Source organism: Triticum aestivum, chromosome 4A, assembly GCF_018294505.1.
Source record: "Triticum aestivum cultivar Chinese Spring chromosome 4A, IWGSC CS RefSeq v2.1, whole genome shotgun sequence".
NCBI classification, from domain to species: domain Eukaryota; kingdom Viridiplantae; phylum Streptophyta; class Magnoliopsida; order Poales; family Poaceae; genus Triticum; species Triticum aestivum.
In genome coordinates, this window is record NC_057803.1 from 601577723 (window position 1) to 601595921 (window position 18199).

The 18199-nt window shown below is 46.6% G+C and overlaps 1 protein-coding gene across 1 annotated transcript; it reads left to right on the forward strand.

The window, feature by feature from the left end:
• Positions 1-11180: 11180 nt before the first annotated feature.
• On the forward strand, positions 11181-12549 carry LOC123082522 (zingipain-2). Its single transcript, XM_044504845.1, has 2 exons — positions 11181-11675; positions 11778-12549. The coding sequence occupies exons 1-2, from the start codon at positions 11225-11227 to the stop codon at positions 12350-12352; spliced, it is 1026 nt and encodes a 341-aa protein (XP_044360780.1). The 5' UTR covers positions 11181-11224; the 3' UTR covers positions 12353-12549.
• The last annotated feature ends 5650 nt before the right edge of the window (positions 12550-18199 follow it).

The following is an 18199-nucleotide window of genomic DNA, read 5'->3' on the forward strand; positions in this document are numbered from 1 at the left end:
AACTTGGCATGGTGTCATGACATGGCACCAACATGCTGCGGTAAATTTTTTGGCTGAATTGGGACAAGCTTTGATGTAAGCTTCTTCCAAACCGGAGATTCCCTTGAGAAGGCTCGTGGTTCCGAGAGGGAACGTGTCACCTCCGTGTGCGAAACGACATACATACACTACCTTCTCCCGCCTTAATTTTTTTACACGGTTAGACCAAATAGAAATACCGTGCTAAATTTTGGAATTATTCCGGGTTCGTTTGGCCTTTTTTAACATTAATTGAGTTTCTCGGCATTTAATGTACATAATTCAAATTTGAACTACAAGCACATGCTCCAGTGCACCAAAGTTGTTTGAAAAATCACATGTGTGTCCTTGAGTGAATTTCTAGGTCCCATGTAAGAGATGGGAGTGAAATTCAAATATCTGGGTGTCGTGGCTCTGCCGGAAAGATTAAAAAACTTGGTTTTTTAATTCCTGTAATTTCAAAACATGCCTGAAAATCATGAAACTTGGCATGGTCTCATGACATGGCACCAACATGTTGTGGTAATTTTTCTGTCCGATTTGCAAAGGCGCACATATTAACAATCAACAAAGTCATTTTGGAACAAGTGCTATCGCGTTACAAATTGAAAACACAAGTATTATTGAAACCATGGACGTTCGACTTACCAATTACGTGCGGCCACGCGTCCCCTTTTTTTATTGGCTAGGAGGTGTCGTGCGGGGTAGCTATTTGAGTACGGGAGGCGTGCAATCAGGCCCCTATGCGTGCTCATCGGGAGGAGAGCCCTTTAACCGCTACCCACCGCGCACCTCCCTCCCAATGTGTCCATTAATGACGACCGAGCACTTGTTCTATGGCGTGGCTATATGTCTTACTGGACTGAGATTCAAGAGGGAAAATTGAAAATCTAAAAAGAAAGTTTTGCATGGATCTTGATGTAAGATCTGACGGACCTATATAGCATCAACTGTGACTTATAGCAAGCATGATGAATATAAGGACAATGACAGTGGATAATAAGTGTCTTGAATATTTAGAAACATAATTAAAAAAAGCAACATGCGGCAACGCCCGAAATACATAAGGGCAAAAGAAGAAGGAAGACAACGATCTGACTCGCTGATCTCTACTTTCTTGATGCGTTACTGCAAGCCGCGGGAACTAGTCTCCGCAGCGAGCGGCAACGAGCTCTTTCTTGTCCTCAAGATGCTGGTTGAGAGCATCCACGGATTCCTCCACCAGCCTTTCGTGCTCGATGCGCAGCATGGCATTCTCGTCCATAAGTTTCTCGACGATGACGCCGGTCCTCTTCAACAAGGCAGTGGTCTGCTCCTGCTGCTCTGCACTTCCGACGATCTTCGCCCTCAGCAGGTCGCGCTCGGCCTGGAGCTTCGCATTGCTCTCATTTAGTTGCCGGATGACGTCGGTAGACTATTCAAACGAGGCTTTCAGATCATCCTGCAACCTCGCCTACCTGGAGATCTGATCCATCTGCCTTAACGACGAGGGCAAGCATGTGCCTGTAAGAGTGCTCGCCTGCCCGCGAGGCATTTTCCCAGCCGCCGCGGCGTGGGAGGACATCTCAGCTGCATTCGCGGCGCGGCGGGACATCTCTTCTGCTTCCGCGGCGCGGCCGGACCAGTCTGTTGCATTGACGGCGCGGCGGGTCCTCCTTGCTGCTTCGGCGGCGCGGCGGGACATCTCTGCTACTACGGTCGTGCGGCGAGACATGTTGGCTGCTTTCGCGGTGAGGTGGGACATCTCTCGTGCTCCCGCTTCCAGGCTCACCTCTCCCTGGTGGCAATCTCTCGACGCAGAACTCACGCTGGCCATGGCGGACGCAAAGTGAACGATGATGAATGACTTGTTTGTTTTTGACTTTTTGTGAATGAGGAGTTGAGGAGGAATGTGCAGTCATCTTGGAATAGTAGTATTTATAACCGTGTAGTAATACACTCCTAAGTGGGAAACCGTTTAGGTTTTGATCGGTGTGAACAGGTTTGCAATTTAGAATGTGACGGGACGCGGCCTTCCTGTTCTTCTAAAAAAATTGTGACGGGACGCATGCTCAAAATTTACTGACGGTTATAAGTGTGGCACTATTTCCGGAAGGCGTAACGTGGGCACGTACGCCTTCTCGGCCGCGTACGTGGCGTTTGCACCATAGGATGCACCGCAATAGGCAATGTCAGCACACGTCTTGTTCCGACAACCGTGCGCGCTCGTTATTACCATCGCGCACGCTTTTTTTAATTAGAATGGGTGTGCCCGTCTAGCGCACATACGTTGATCTATCTAACGGTTTCAGTTTGTTGTGGCTAATCGCAAACAGTTCATCCATGTGAAGTGTATGCCATCAATCGCAGACACTTTGATCTGGCTTACCCGTTTCTGTTCAGTTGTCTAATCGCAAACAGTTAATCCTTCTGAAGTGTATGCCCTCAATCACACACACCTTGATCTGGCTGACCGTTTCTTTTGTGTTGCCTAATCAGAAACAGTTCATCTGAGTGAACCGTATGCTGTATATCGCACATACCTTCATCTGGTTGCCCGTTTCTTTTGTGTTGCCTAATCACAAACAGTTCATCCGAGTGAACTGTATGCTCTATATCGCACATGCCTTCATCGGGCTACCCGTTTTTTTGTTCCGCCTTTTCGCAAACAGTTCATTGGACTGAACCATATGCCATGGATCGCACACGCAACTAAAATCTGAACCGTGTTTGATGCATCCTCCATTGCAAACGTTTTGCACCTTTTTAACGTTTTTTTTACATCCCCATTTGTGATTAATGTATCGCACACAATTTCATGAAAGGGTCTCTGATCGTAGTGTCGCGTTAGCAGCATCCTGCAGTAGTGTGGTGTACATCCTAATTTTTACCACACCGTGACTAGGTAAAGAAATGAATAAACATTACATATGTTGCTTTTTCCCTGCGTTCGTTTTCCGTGTGTGAGGAGCACACCGGCGGCAACAAATCTGGCCCCGCACAGCGCGTGCAAGCACACACGTAGGGGTTGAACAACGAAGCCGGCGAGTTGAATGAGGCGGCGAGCTCCTGGGCATTAGTAGGCAGCGCCCCTCGAGCAGCGAGCGGCGCAGGCGTACGTACTAAACATAATTCCTCATGGGAAACCAAGATCGGATGATTGTGTGCTACCACAGAAATTACCAAATAAAAAAATATAAACTGGTTAGTCAGCTACATATATATAATTTTTCCACATGAGACATAACGGTCAACTAGCGGTCCACTAATGGAAGTGGCATTTTCAGAACGATAACTCTCGTTCCATGGCATTACTAAAACAGCGACTAGATTGATGGCATTCTTGCAACGTTGAAATCGTTTGATGGTATTCTCGGAATTTCCTCTACATCAAGACCCTCCGGCCGACCAGATCTATAAGCTCACGGAGGTCCACATTTATCGATTTGTAGCAACTCCATTAATAGTGTTCGAGTGATCTTCATCTACATTTTACATGTTTCAAACCTGCCGGCCCACATCGCCTGCCAAACAAATAAAAATCTCTTTCGAATCATTGCAATTGTGATTGACGTCGGATCGTGAAAACTATCCTTCGACAGTTGGTCATCAGCTCAGAACACACACATCAAAAGATGGACAGAAGTCACATGGAGTTAAGATTGGGAAGTAGCCTACCAAATTAAAGTCCCCATCATCAATGATGTCACATCAATGATGGATGACTTAAATGTGGATTCCTAATCAATAAAATCAATTATGATAAATGTTGGGTTTAGTGAGAGAGAGCGCATCTTAAAGTTAATGTGTTTAACTTGGTAAGTGAAAATTACTTATGAACAATGTCTAGTGTATTTTCATAATTTGTTGTAGAGGTTGGCATATGGTTTTCACCCACACACAGGATTGTTGTAGAGATTGGCCAAGAAAAGGTTCTATCGCAAAACATCTGGTAAAACCTTCTCAATGTATATCAATAGATGAGCATACCTTCTTTGGATGTGGTTGACTAGGTTTTTGTGGAGTGGCATGAAAGAGATGTTGTGTTCGAGTGGAACCCTCTTTCCTTTCAGGACTTTGCTGCCATTCAAGGTTCGGATGGCTTCTATTCAAGGATGGTCTTAACTCCAAGGCCAACCTCTTCCGCAAGACCATTGTCCCCGACACCACCTGCGCCCGGCGCAGTGCGCCATATGAGAATGCCACATAGTTTCCTGTTGTGCCCAGACTTTGTTGCCATCTAGGCAGCCCTACAGCTCCCTATGCCCCGCCTCCATCGATGATATATGGGACACCGCCACACCGCCTGGTTAGGATGATGACATTTGTCCCTCGGTGGCGCTCACTATACTCTAGAAGATCTGGGACTCCAGAAACTCCTTGGTCTTTCGGGAGAACTGTTAAATTGTGATCCAAATTCTAGTACCGGGTTGGACTAAACGTAGTACAACCGGTGTGAGATTTTGCGTTGGTGTCGACGCGTACGAGTACAACTCGTTTACTTGTCCTACAAGGACTCCTATGTGTTGCCCCTCTTATATACCCAATGTAGTCGCACCTCAGACGGCTTGTCGTCTCGTGCTTGTAATACTCCTCCTCATAGTGATTGCGTCTTCGTGCGTTCGTGGTTTTCCCCCGCAAGGGTTTCCACGTAAAAATCTGTGTGCTCTCGTGTCTCTTTTATCTCGTTATTCTCTAACAAGTGGTATACATAGCCAAGTTTACAGATACGAGATTTGAGACGAGAAATTAGGGTTACGGCCGCCGCGCGCGTCCGGACGATCCGTCGAATCCGACTGGATTTTTCGCAGCCGCGAGACCGACAAGTTTTCTCATTGCGCTGCGATCCGCTGTCCGAGATCGATCAGTGCTAGGATTCAAGTCCCGAGGCTGCTCCTTCACGTGGTCAAGCCAACCGCCATAAATTGTCAAGCCAAATCGGGAGGAGCGATCCATGCATTGCCGAGTCGCCAAGTTGCCACTGCTGCTCACGTATAGGCTACAAGTCCCTAGGACAAGCTGCCGCCGCTGCTACTTTTTCTGGCATGAAGACCGCTCAAGTCCAAGGAACTATCAAGTACTACTTGTACTAGTACGTGACGAAGGCTAGTACTAGTTGAGTACTAGTAATCAGATTTTCAACTTCAATTGCTACGTCCACTGCCCGACACTTTCAGGTGCTATTTATCCTATCTTGTTTGCTCCGCATATTAAATTCTGTCAAGAATTTTTCTATTGGCTTGTACTACTTTGTGTACACAGATTTATCGACTCATGGCATCCATGAAGTACGATTTTCCGCTGCTGGATCGTGAAACAAGGTTTACCCTATGGCAAGTCAAGATGCGGACGTTGTTGGCACAGTCCGACTATGATGAAGTACTGGATAGTTTTGGGAAGAACAAAATTCAGGACTGGACTGATGAGGACAAAAGAATTGATTGTAAGGCTTTGTCACAAATTCAACTCCATTTGCATAATAATATTTTGCAGGAAGTTTTGACCGAGAAAACTGCCGCCGCTCTATGGTTGAAGCTGGAAGGAATTTGCATGACTAAAGATCTCACCAGCAAGATGCATCTGAAGCAAAAATTATTCCTGCACAGGTTACCCGAGGAAGGTAATGTTTTGAATCATATTTCAGAATTTAAGGAGATTATATCCAATCTAGCTGCAATGGAGGTTAAGTATGAAGAGGAAGATACTGCTTTAATGTTACTTTGTTCACTGCCAAGTTCTTATACCAATTTTAGAGACACCATATTATGCAGTCGTGATACTCTCACACTTAATGAAGTTTATGAAGCTTTGAACTCTAAGGAGAAGATGAAATTAATGGTGCCTCATGATGGTTCGAGTTCATCCCAAGCCGAGGGATTATCTGTTCGTGGCAGGACAAAGGAGAAGAACTCCAATAATGGAAACAGAGGCAAAAGTAAAAACGGCTACAGGGGCCGGTCGCAATCCAGAGACAAGAAATATTGCAGGTATTGCAAAAGAGACGGGCATGACATCTCCGAGTGTTTCAAGTTGCAGAACAAGGAAAAGAGGAAAGGTAACAAACAAGGTGAAAATTCTGCTAACGTTGCTCGTGATGATAGTTCCGATGATGCTCTTGTCGTTATTGCTGGATGTGCTGAGACCAATGATGAGTGGGTACTTGACATTGCATGCACTTTTCATATGTGTCCACATAGAGATTGGTTTAATACTTTTGATTTCACTACTTCTGCTGGTTCCGTTTAATTCACCATGCAAGATTGAAGGCATAGGTTCTATTCGAATCAAGATGTTTGATGGCATAATCAGAACTTTGACAGATGTTCGGTATATTCCGAAGATGAAGAGAAATCTTATTTCTATGAGTGCCCTTGATGCAAAGGGGTACAAATATTCAGGTGGAGATAGTGTTTTGAAGGTCACCAAAGGCTCCCTTGTTGTGATGAAAGGTGACTTAAGTTCGACCAATGGTCTTTATTACCTTCGGGGTTCTACTGTTTCAAGTAACGCTACTCTAGCTATTTCAAAGAATTCTGATTGTGATGCTGCTAACCTTTGGCATATGCGTCTTGGACATATGAGTGAACTTGGTTTGGCAGAGTTAAATAAGAGAGGTCTTCTTGATGGATATGAACCTGGTAAATTAAAATTTTGTGAGCATTGTATCTTCGGCAAACACAAAAGGGTGAAGTTCAACACTCCGTTTCATACAACTGAAGGTATTCTTGATTATGTTCATTCTGATTTATGGGGACAATCTCGCAGAAAGTCACTAGGTGGTGCTAGTTACATGCTGACTATTATTGATGATTATTCGAGAAAAGTATGGCCTTATTTCTTGAAGCATAAATATGAAGCATTCTCAGCTTTTAAGGAGTGGAAGATTATGATTGAGAGACAAACTGAAAAGAAGGTAAAAATACTTCGCACTGATAATGGTATGGAATTCTGTTCTAAGCAATTTAAGAATTATTGCAAGTCTGAAGGCATTGTCAGACATTACACCGTTCCTTATACTCCTCAACAAAACGGTGTTGCTGAGCGCATGAGTAGGACCATTATTTCAGAGCCCGTTGCATGTTGTCCAATGCAGGTTTGCATAGGCATTTTTGGGCTGAGGCCGCTTCCACTGCTTGTTATCTCATTAACCGTTCATCATCTATTTCTCTTAATAAGAAAACTCCAATTGAGGTATGGTCTAGTTCACCTGCTGATTATTCACAATTGAGAGTTTTTGGTTGCACTGCTTATGCTCATGTTGATAATGGAAAGTTGGAGCCTAGGGCTGTTAAGTGCATCTTTCTTGGTTATAAGTCTGGTGTTAAAGGTTTTAAATTATGGAATCCTGAAACCCAGAAGGTTGTTATTAGCAGAAATGTTATCTTTAATGAATCTGCTATGTTACATAATGTTTCATCTACTAATGTTCCCGTTGAGAGTGAACAGCAGCCTATTGTTCAGGAGCCTACTGTTCAGGTGGAGGATGTTATTGATTCAGCTGATACATCTGGTAATGAAATTGTTGATGCACATGATGAACCCGTCGTTAATGATGATAATGTCACTCCCACTCCAAATCAGTCTATTGTTCCACCCAGTTGGAATCTTGCACGTGACAGAGTTAGGCGAGGTACTAACAAATCTGACAGATTAATTGAAGAGTGCAATATTGTTTCTTTTGCTCTATCTGTTGCAGAAGAAATTGAAGGTAATGATGAGCCTTCTTCATATTCCGAGGCTATTATTTCTAGTTTTAGTAATATGTGGATGACCGCTATGCATGATGAGATGGAATCACTTGAAAAGAATGGCACTTGGGATTTAGTAAGATTACCTAGAGAGAGGAAACCTATTCGTTGCAAGTGGGTTTTCAAGAGGAAAGAAGGTGTTTCTCCTAATAATGAGACAAGATATAAAGCAAGGTTAGTTGCTAAAGGTTACAGTCAGATTTCAGGTATTGACTATAACGAAGTCTTTTCTCCTGTTGTGAAGCATAGCTCTATTCGCACTTTACTCAGTATTGTTGCCATGCATGATCTTGAGCTTGAAAAATTGGATGTTAAAATTGCATTCTTACATGGAGAATTAGAAGAGGATATTTATATGGAACAACCTGAAGGTTTTGTTATTCCTGGAAAAGTAAAGCTTGTCTGTAAGTTAAAAAAATCTCTTTATGGATTGAAGCAACCCTGAGATAGTGATACAAGAGATTTGACACCTTTATGCTCTCTCAAGGTTTCAAAAGGTCTAATTATGATAGTTGTGTTTATTTGAAAACTGTCAAAGGTTCAACTATTTATTTGCTCATTTATGTTGATGATATGCTAATTGCTGCAAAGAGTATGTCAGAGATTAATGAACTAAAGAAGCAATTGAGTAATGAATTTGAGATGAAGGATTTGGGTGCAGCAAAGAAAATACTTGGCATGGAAATATCTAGAGATAGACCGTCTGGAAAAATATATCTAAGTCAGAAGGAATATATTGATAAAGTTCTTCGTCGTTTTAATATGCATAATGCCAAGCCGGTGAGTACTCCGTTAGTTGCACACTTCAAATTATCATCAGTTTTATGTCCTAAGTTAGATGCAGATATTGAGTACATGTCTAGAGTTCCCTATTCGAGTGCAGTTGGTTCACTTATGTATGCCATGGTTTGTTCTCGTCCGAATTTATCATATGCATTGAGTGTTGTCAGTAGATACATGGCTAATCCTGGAAAAGAACATTGGAGAGCAGTTCAGTGGATTTTCAGATACCTGCGTGGTACTTCTAATGCTTATTTACAGTTTGGGAAAACTAGAGATGGACTTGTTGGTTTTGTTGATTCTGATTTTGCTGGTGATTTGGATAAGAGAAGATCACTCACAGGTTATGTTTTCACCATTGATTGTCGTGCTGTGAGTTGGAGAGCAACTTTGCAGTCTATTGTGGTTTGTTCCACTACTGATGCCGAGTATATGGCTATTTCTGAGACATGCAAAGAAGCTATCTAGTTGAGAGGTTTGTACACTGAGCTTTGTGGAGACTCATCTTGCCCTACCGTATTTAGTGACAGTCAAAGTGCTATATATCTTACAAAGAATCCAATGTATCATGAGAGAACAAAGCACATTGATGTCAGATTTCACTATATTCGAGATGTTGTTACTGAAGGTGATTTGAAGGTATGCAAGATAAGTACTCATGATAATCCTGCTCATATGATGACAAAGCCAGTTCCGACCAATAAGTTTGAGCTTTGCTCAGGCTTAGTTGGTATTTCTCACTAGTCCTATGGACTTTGACGCACAAGGTGTTTATGCTGATTTGGATGGAGTTATTCACTTTCTTCGACTACTGGAGGGAATTTGGCTCAAGGTGGAGATTGTTAAATTGTGATCCAAATTCTAGTACCGGGTTGGACTAGACGTAGTACAACCGGTGTGGGACTTTGCGTTGGCGTTGACGCGTACGAGTACAACTCGTTTACTTGTCCTACAAGGACTCTTATGTGTTGCCCCTCTTATATACCCCATGTAGTCGCACCTCAGACGGTCTGTCGTCTCGTGCTTGTAATACTCCTCCTCATAGTGATTGCGCCTTCGTGCGTCCGTGGTTTTCTCCCGCAAGGATTTCCACGTAAAAATCTGTGTGCTCTCGTGTCTCTTTTATCTCGTTATTATCTAACAAGAACCGTTACTCCGCTCGTGTTACCTTGCAAAATATTGTTCATGACATTACTCTCTGGACTGCTAGATTTATGGCTACTTTTCAGAAGGTCGGCACCATGTCATGGCGCCAATAACTCTCCTCGCGCGCTAGTGCAACTCTGTAAACTGGCCCTTTGGCACTTTGAGTAATGCATTTAGGTGGAGACCCTCTCATCCCTGTTGATTGTTCAAAAATACTTTGCTGCCATTCTAAGTGCTACAACGGGCAAGTCACGCCATATAATTTGGATTATCTCCGCGGCCCAAAGCAAGCGGGTTGGCTGATTCGAAATAAGTTTAAGATTGAGGCTAAATACCCCCGCCAACATGGTGATGTGTTTTTAAATCCACGATTATTTTGTAGTAGGCGGTCATTGATGAAATCTAGTCTACTCTGGCCCGGGAGGAGTTCATCAAGATGCTCCAACGATTATATGCCCAGACCTTCGTCCCCAGGCCGCATGCTGATGGTGACGCCTGGTTGTAAAGCGTTGCCCGTTTCCGGCTACTTGTTGGCAGCTCCTTGCGCTTATTAGTGTCATTGCCATTGTGGCCGTGTGTAACACCTTAAGATGGTCTCTCCCGTGCCTTCTATATATAAGAAACACATCACCCATACCAGCCACAACCCTCTGCTCGCTGAAGAGTATACAAAATATGCAGCCTGTGTGGGCATGAGTATATAAGCTGCATCGTGAGAGTTAATTGTTTTCTTATTAAAAGCAATACTATATCTACACAACCAAAGTGATCAACAAAGGTCGTAGCTTCTCTTGAAGTGGCAAATGGTCCTCTGTGGTTAATTTTCTCATATTTTGAGGGTGTGGGGACCGTGCATTGCCTTCCATCTTGGTTACGTCTTTTTTTCTCACTAAGCATGGAGCAAACATAATAAATACTTCTACAACGTCATCAAAATAAGACCCCTATATTATGATTTTTTTTGCGGGAAGGAAAATCTATATTATTATTGTTGATAGAGTTAAATATGAAAAATAAAAAAAATACAACACATATTAAAACATGCCTAACATATTGCCAAAGTAGATGTACCACATGCGCTGACTAATCTCTAGTCAGCAGTCAAACTCATATGTACCAAATTAGAGAGGGCGATGGAAAAACTCAATGAAGTCTCTTCCAGTTTTCTTTTTGTCTTGCCAAGTGGACAAATACGACGTGTGTCACAGTAGACCACACGCGTATTCCGTATATGAGTCCACACACGTATTCTGTATTCGGCTAAAATTGCCAAAATCGGTGGAGTTCAAACTTAGACTTACGTATTATTTTCCCACACACGATTCCAAAAATTAGCACCGTGTTGCGTGGGGCTGGAAATATTAGGCTATACATCTGCCGTGACCTAGGATCACCGTGTTGTCTGGGGCTGGGAATATTCAGCTACATCTGCCGTGACCTACGATCAAGCCGTTTCAGCGGGCTGCCTATTTAAGCACCCGATTCCGGTAGCTTGAGCACCAACTACAACTACCACTCTTGTTACTCACTTAATTAGCTTGCTAGCTGCGTACATGGCAGGGACCAAGATGACCACCCCTTTCTTGCTGCTGCTCCTCATTGCCCTAATGAGCAGCGTGGTCGCGGCCCGTGAGTTGGCCGGCGGCGAGGAGGTGGCGATGCAGGCGCGCCACGAGGAGTGGATGGCCAAGCACGGGCGCAAGTACAAGGATGACGCAGAGAAGACGCTGCGCTTCCAGGTGTTCAAAGCCAACTCCGAGCTTGTCGCCAGGTCCAACGCCGATGGCACCAAGAAGTACCACCTGGCCGTCAACAAGTTCGCCGACCTGACCAGCGAGGAGTTCGCCGCCAGGTACACCGGGTTCAAGCCCGCGCCGCCGGGACCCAAGATGCTGCCGGGATTCAAGTACGAGAACGTCAGCCTCTCCGCCTCCGCTGACGAGCAGGGCGTTGACTGGAGGACCACAGGCGCAGTTACCGGTGTAAAGTACCAAGGACGGTGTGGTACGTACCAACTCAGTGCATGCATGCATGCACGTTTTCCTTACCTTGAGTAGTCCGTAATAAGTAAAACTTACACGACGTCGTTTGGTTTGCTACGTACAGGATGCTGCTGGGCCTTCTCTGCGGCGGCTGCCGTGGAGGGCATCCACCAGATCACCACCGGCCAGCTGGTCTCCCTCTCAGAGCAGCAGCTGCTCGACTGCACCACCGAGAACCACGGGTGTGGCGGCGGCTTCATGACCTCTGCCTTCGAGTACATAGTGGACAACGGAGGCATCACCACCGAGGACGCCTACCCATACGTCACGGCCCAAGGCAGATGCGACTCCGATGCCACGCAGCCGGCCGCCACCATCCGCGGCTACCAGGTCGTGCCCGCCAACAACGAGGACGCACTCGCCGCCGCCGTCGCTAACCAGCCCGTGTCCGTCGGCATCGATGGTAAGCAGCCGAGCTTCCAGATGTACAATGGCGGCATCATGACCGGCGACGCCTGCGGCACAGAAATTAACCACGCGGTCACCCTGGTGGGCTACGGTGTCGAGCAGGATGGGACAAGCTACTGGCTCATCAAGAACTCATGGGGCCAAAACTGGGGAGAAGGAGGCTACATGAAGCTCCAGAGAGGCACGGGCGCCTGCGGCGTTGACATGCTGGCATCTTACCCTGTCGCATGAACCTACCGAAGCACAAGATACATTAATTAAAATTATTACTACGCTACTCCTATATATAGAATAAACACAACCTGATTAACCGCATGTGTTTGCTTTGAAAAGATTATTAAGGGGCACTCCTTGATGTAACATGAGATTGTTTTACTATCTAATATGTACTATGAATGAGCGATTATTTGTACAATCCATTCTAGCCACCTTCAACACTGTACTCTATGTTTCATGTGAGTTCACTACCAAAAAAGAAAATTTGTCTCAACATATTCTAGGCGATTTTTCGCCCCTCTTCCGTTTGCTAGGAAATGTCAATTTCAGTATGGAAATTAAGAACATCGGGAATGATAATTAAGATAGGATGCCCCAGACCCAAACTACCCACGGTCCGTTATGAAAATGTCAATTCCGTCAGGCAAAAATGCCATGAATGATCAGACGGAATGCCTCATGCCCAACTACCCGCATATGGGCCCTCACTTTTAATATACCAATGTTATTGAGACAATGTTGGCGTTTACTTTTGGAACCTGATTCTATTGGTGCTCAAGTTCTAAGGACTAAGTACTATCCATAAGGTGATCTCCTAAGCTGTGAGTTGAAAAAAAGGAAGCTCTTACACATGGCAAAGCGTATTGTCCGCAATTCAGACTTTGAAAGAGGCCATATCTGAAGGGCGGAAATGGAGAGAATATTAATATCCTCTATAACACTAAGCTCCTTAATTTTAAAGGGCTCACAATCAATTAAGGTCTCCAATTGAAATTGGGTCACCCGATTTTGACCATCAACAATTTTTCAAAGCGCTCACATTCAATTATTTTATACTACACACTACTTTCTAATTTTTTTAGGCCTCACAGTTAATTAAGGTCTTCAATTTAAATTAAGTCACTCAATTTTGACTGGGTCAACAATTGCTCAAGGACCTCTCCCATTCAATTATTTTAAGTCACTATTGTTACCTAATTTTGAAGCTCTTCAATTCGATTGAGGTATTCAATTATAGAGCCAATCCTTTTTCAAATCAATCAACAGCAACCGGCCTATAAAAACATATCAATCTTCCGCATCTCTCCCACCACCTACAAAAAAGAAATGCCATCATGTAATATTATAGCACTAATATAGTACGTACAGGTACCAACGCAGAAATTTCCCCATATAAATATGGGTTTCTTAGCGGATACAACAGAATCACATTGAGAAAGACCCACCAAATCATGCGGTGATCGTGGTGGGCTACGGTGTCGAGCAGGATGGGACAAGCTACTGGCTCATCAAGAACTCATGGGGCCAAAACTGGGGAGAAGAAGGTTACATGTGTGCTTTAGGCGAAAGCGTCTTACCTCAACGAGAGGGGACGCGTTGCGTGTTTATAGATAGGGGCGCACCTCCCTGGATAGCGCATACAGTTGGAGATTACAACTTGAGGGAGAAGAAAAGATAGAGATAAGAATATATGGTTACATAGTTGAGTTATCTCATCTAACTACCTAACTATGCCGCACAAGTCTATATTCTCTCTGAGGCTGTCACGCTACACCATATTGTGTTTAACAGCATGAAGCTCCAGAGAGGCACGGGCGCCTGCGGCGTTAACAAGCTGGCATCTTACCCTGTCGCATGAACCTACGGAAGCACAAGATCCATTAATTAATTATTAAAAATATATATCACTAGTAGTAGTCAATGCTACTCCTATATATAGAATAAACACAGCCTGATGAACTCCTAGATATAATATGAGATTGTTTTACTATCTAGTATGAACCATGAATGACCAATTATTTGTACCATATATTCTAGCCACCTTCGACACTGTACTATATGTTTCAAGTAATATAACAAAGGGACAGCTTTGTACATGTGAGTTCACTACAAAAAAAATATCGTCTCAGCATATTTCTAGACGATCTTTCGCCAGAACATCATGGTCTTGCCTGAGTCCCCTGTTCCGTTTGCTAGGAAATGTCAATTTTCAGCGTGGAAAGAACGTCGGGAATGATAAGACATTTTTTATTGTCTATTCACGTTGTAGAGAAGTAGTTGAGATGAGCCTGTATAAACTCCAGTCATGCAAGTAGGTGCAAGGAGCGACTAGCGATGGCTCATCGACCAACTGATGCGGGCATACTTATTGTCGTTGCCGGATCGAGCTTGAGGGAGAGGGGAAGGAGAACTCGCGAGTGAGAGAGAGAGTATTGCGCTGTCAAACCTCACAGCTTTTCGTTATTTCTCTTCCTTCCTATATGCTAGATACAACAGCCTAGCTAACCAACTCCCGGTGGAAATGCCATGATCCGAGCCGGCCGCGCCATCCCACGACCACGAACCAAAGCACCAAGCCCACCGGGAGAGAAAGTAGGAAGGAGTTGGGGAGTGGGCGAGCACGCCACACTCTGCCATCTACGTGCATGCGCATGTCATGTACATGCACACACATTATTACAACAAAAACAGAAAAGCAAAATGACCCTAAACTACACAGCCCAGCAGTGGATGAGCTTAACCCAACATTTCTCCCCCTTAAGCTCAGACCTTGTCGCCGAGCTCCCTGACTCCAAGCTTCTGCCGCAGCTCCACGAAGCGAACGCGTCCAAGAGCCTTTGTCAGTGCATCTGCTAGCTGGTAGTTGGTCCGAACATGATCGACTTCTACTTGACCTTCCTCAATGCATTCTCTGATGAAGTGGTATTTAACATCAATATGCTTGCTGCGGTCATGATGAACTGGGTTCTTTGCTAAAGCAATTGCTGACTTGTTGTCGATCAAGAGTTTGAACTTTGTTGGCTCTTGGCCTCTCATCTCACTGATCAGCCTGTTCAACCAGAGACCCTGACAGGTTGCTGCCGTGGCTGCCACATATTCAGCCTCACAAGAGCTTTATCGCCACAACCTTCTACTTCTGGGAGGTCCAGGAGATAGGGTTCTCTCCGAGGAAAAACACATTCCCAGAAGTGCTCTTACGATCTCCAGTGTCACCAGCATGATCACTGTCACTATAGCCCAACAGTCTCCCTTCACCACCACGCACATAGCAGCAATCATAGTTCAGTATTCCCTGAATATACCTGAGTATCTGCTTGATTGCTGTCCAATGTGTCGTGGTCGGCTTCTCCATGACCTACTGACAATGCCCACAGCATGTGTGATGTCCGGCCTGGTATGAACCAAGTACCTCAGGCTTCCAACCACGCCGCGGTAGCGAGAGGGATCAACAGCTTTCCCTTCATCTTCTTTCCTTAACTTTAGTCTGCATTCCATGGGAGTGTGAGACAGATTACATTCACTCATACCGGCCATCTCCAGTATTTTCTCAGCATACCCATGCTGGCACAAAGTGATTGCCTCCTTGAATTGGGACACTTCAATACCCAGGTAGTAACTCAGCAAGCCAAGATCTGTCATCTTGAAAAGGTTCTGCATCTGGGTCTTGAATTCCAATATGTGTGCTGTGTCACTGCCTGTAATGATCAAATCGTCGACATAGACGCCCACAAGCAAGTAGGAAACTGCATCGCCTCGCCTGTACATAGCATGTTCCAACGGACTTCTTCTGAAACCGAGCGAGCAAAGGGATTCATCCAGTTTGGCATACCATGCTCTCAGTGCCTGACGGAGACCGTAGAGTGCTTTCTTCAGTTTTAGCACCTGATCCTCCTTCCCGGTCACGACGTAACCCGGTGGCTGTGCCACATACACCTCCTCGGCGAGCTCTCCATTCAGAAAGGCTGTCTTCACATCCATATGATGTACTTCCCAGTTAGAGTGCGCCATGAGAGCAAGGAACAGACGCACTGTCTCCATGCGTGCAACTGGTGCAAAAACCTCTTCAAAGTCTATCCCTTCTCGCTGTGCATAGCCCTTTGCAACCAATCGGGCCTTGTACTTGAGGATCTTGCCGTCGGGATCGCGTTTAACCTTGTACACCCACTTGAGTCCAATGGCCTTGTGCCCTCGAGGAACAGAGGACAGCTCCCAGGTGCAGTTTTCTGTGATTGAGTCCATTTCAGTGTCCATGGCATTCTTCCACGCTGCATCCTCAAGAGCTTCAGAAACATTTGTTGGCTCCTCGGCGCTTAGCAGGCAGTGCTCCATCGCCTCGCGCACGGCCTCCCCCTTGGTCTCATCCATGATGCAGGAGACGCGGCGATATCTGATGTCGCCGGTGTCCACATCTCGGCGATTCTCATCATGGCTCAGCGGCGTAGCCCAGCGGATGTCTCTGACAGGTGTGCTGGGCGTGACCGTTGTGGGCGTGTTCACCGCGGTCGTGCTCGCCGCGGGCGTGCTTGCTGAGGGTGTGCCGCCTGCCGCAAAGGGCAGCGACCCTGGTGACGAGGAGTGAGGCCTCGCCAGAGTCCGTGGCGTCGGGGGCGGCGCGTCCAGCCCAGTGTCGCGCTCCTGGATGCCATGTTCCATGGTGTAGACCACGGTGAACGTCGCCGGCGCTGGAACATCAATGGCCGCGCCCGGAGTTCGCCACGCCCAGGGCCTGTTCTCCTCAAAGATCACATCACGCGTCACCCGTACCTTTTTGCTTGCAGGATCGTAGACGCGATAGGCCTTGGAGCCTTCTTCGTAGCCGACGAACACCATCAGCGTCGAGTAGTCACTCAGCTTAGTGATGCCGGGCCCGACGCTCTTGACATGAACCGTGCACCCGAACATGCGCAGGTGATGCACCGCGGGTTTACGGCCGTGCCACGCCTTGTAAGGGGTGACACCATCCAGGCTCCTCGTCGGTGCGCGATTCAGGAGATATACCGCCGTTCGCATGGCTTCTCCACATAACAGCGCTGGCATAGACATGCTTTTCATCATGCAGCGCGCCATCTCCACCACCGTTTGGTTTCTTCTCTCGACCACCCCGTTCTGCTGTGGGGAGTACGACGCGGTGGTGAAGTGTTGGATGCCGCGCTGCTCACAGTAGCCTCTGAATTCGGCGGAGTTGAACTCGCCGCCGCGGTCCGACCTGAAAGCAAGTAGCTTGCACTGGCCCTTTGCCTCCGCCGCAGCCTGGATCTTCCTGAAGCGCTCGTACGCCTCGTCTTTGGATTTCAGAAGCTCGAGCCACATGTGTCGACTAAAATCATCGACCACCAGCAGAAAATACATGTTACCTCCCGGCGTCGTGGGCTCGATGGGACCGCAGAGGTCGGTGTGAACGAGCTCCAGGCCACGCTCTGCCCGGTGTGCGCTGGCCTGCAGGAACGGCGCGCGGTGCTGCTTCCCCAGGGTGCAACCATCGCAATACTCCTCCACACGATCGATCATGGGCATGCCCTGCACCATCTCCTTGGACGCCATGGCCCGGAGTGCACGAAAATGGAGGTGCCCCATGCACGTGTGCCACCGCCAAGCCTCGTCGTCCCCGATCGCCATCAGACACGTTGGCGCGTCCACGGCGAGTGCTCCAGTGTACAGACGGTTGGAGGTGCGCTTGATGCGCGCTAGCACGCGGCGCGACGGGTCGAGGACCGCCATGACGCCGTCCCTGATGTCGATGATGCAGCCGGCCTCGTCAAGTTGCCCGACGGAAACGATGTTGGTGCGCAGGCTTGGGATGAAGAAGACGCCGGTGAGCGCGCGCTGGCCTCCGCTCTGACAACGGAAGACCACAGATCCGCGACCAAGTATCGCCACCACGGATCCGTCGCCGAACCGCACCGTGCCACGCACGGTCTCGTCCAGCGCCGCGAACATGCGCCTATCGCCCGTCATGTGACTGCTGGCTCCGGTGTCGAAGAACCACACGCCGTCCGGAGACGGCACGGGCAGGACCTTTTCCTCGTTTAGATACACCTGCTGGGGTGCGACGAGATGAGATGTGTCGACTATGGTGACCAC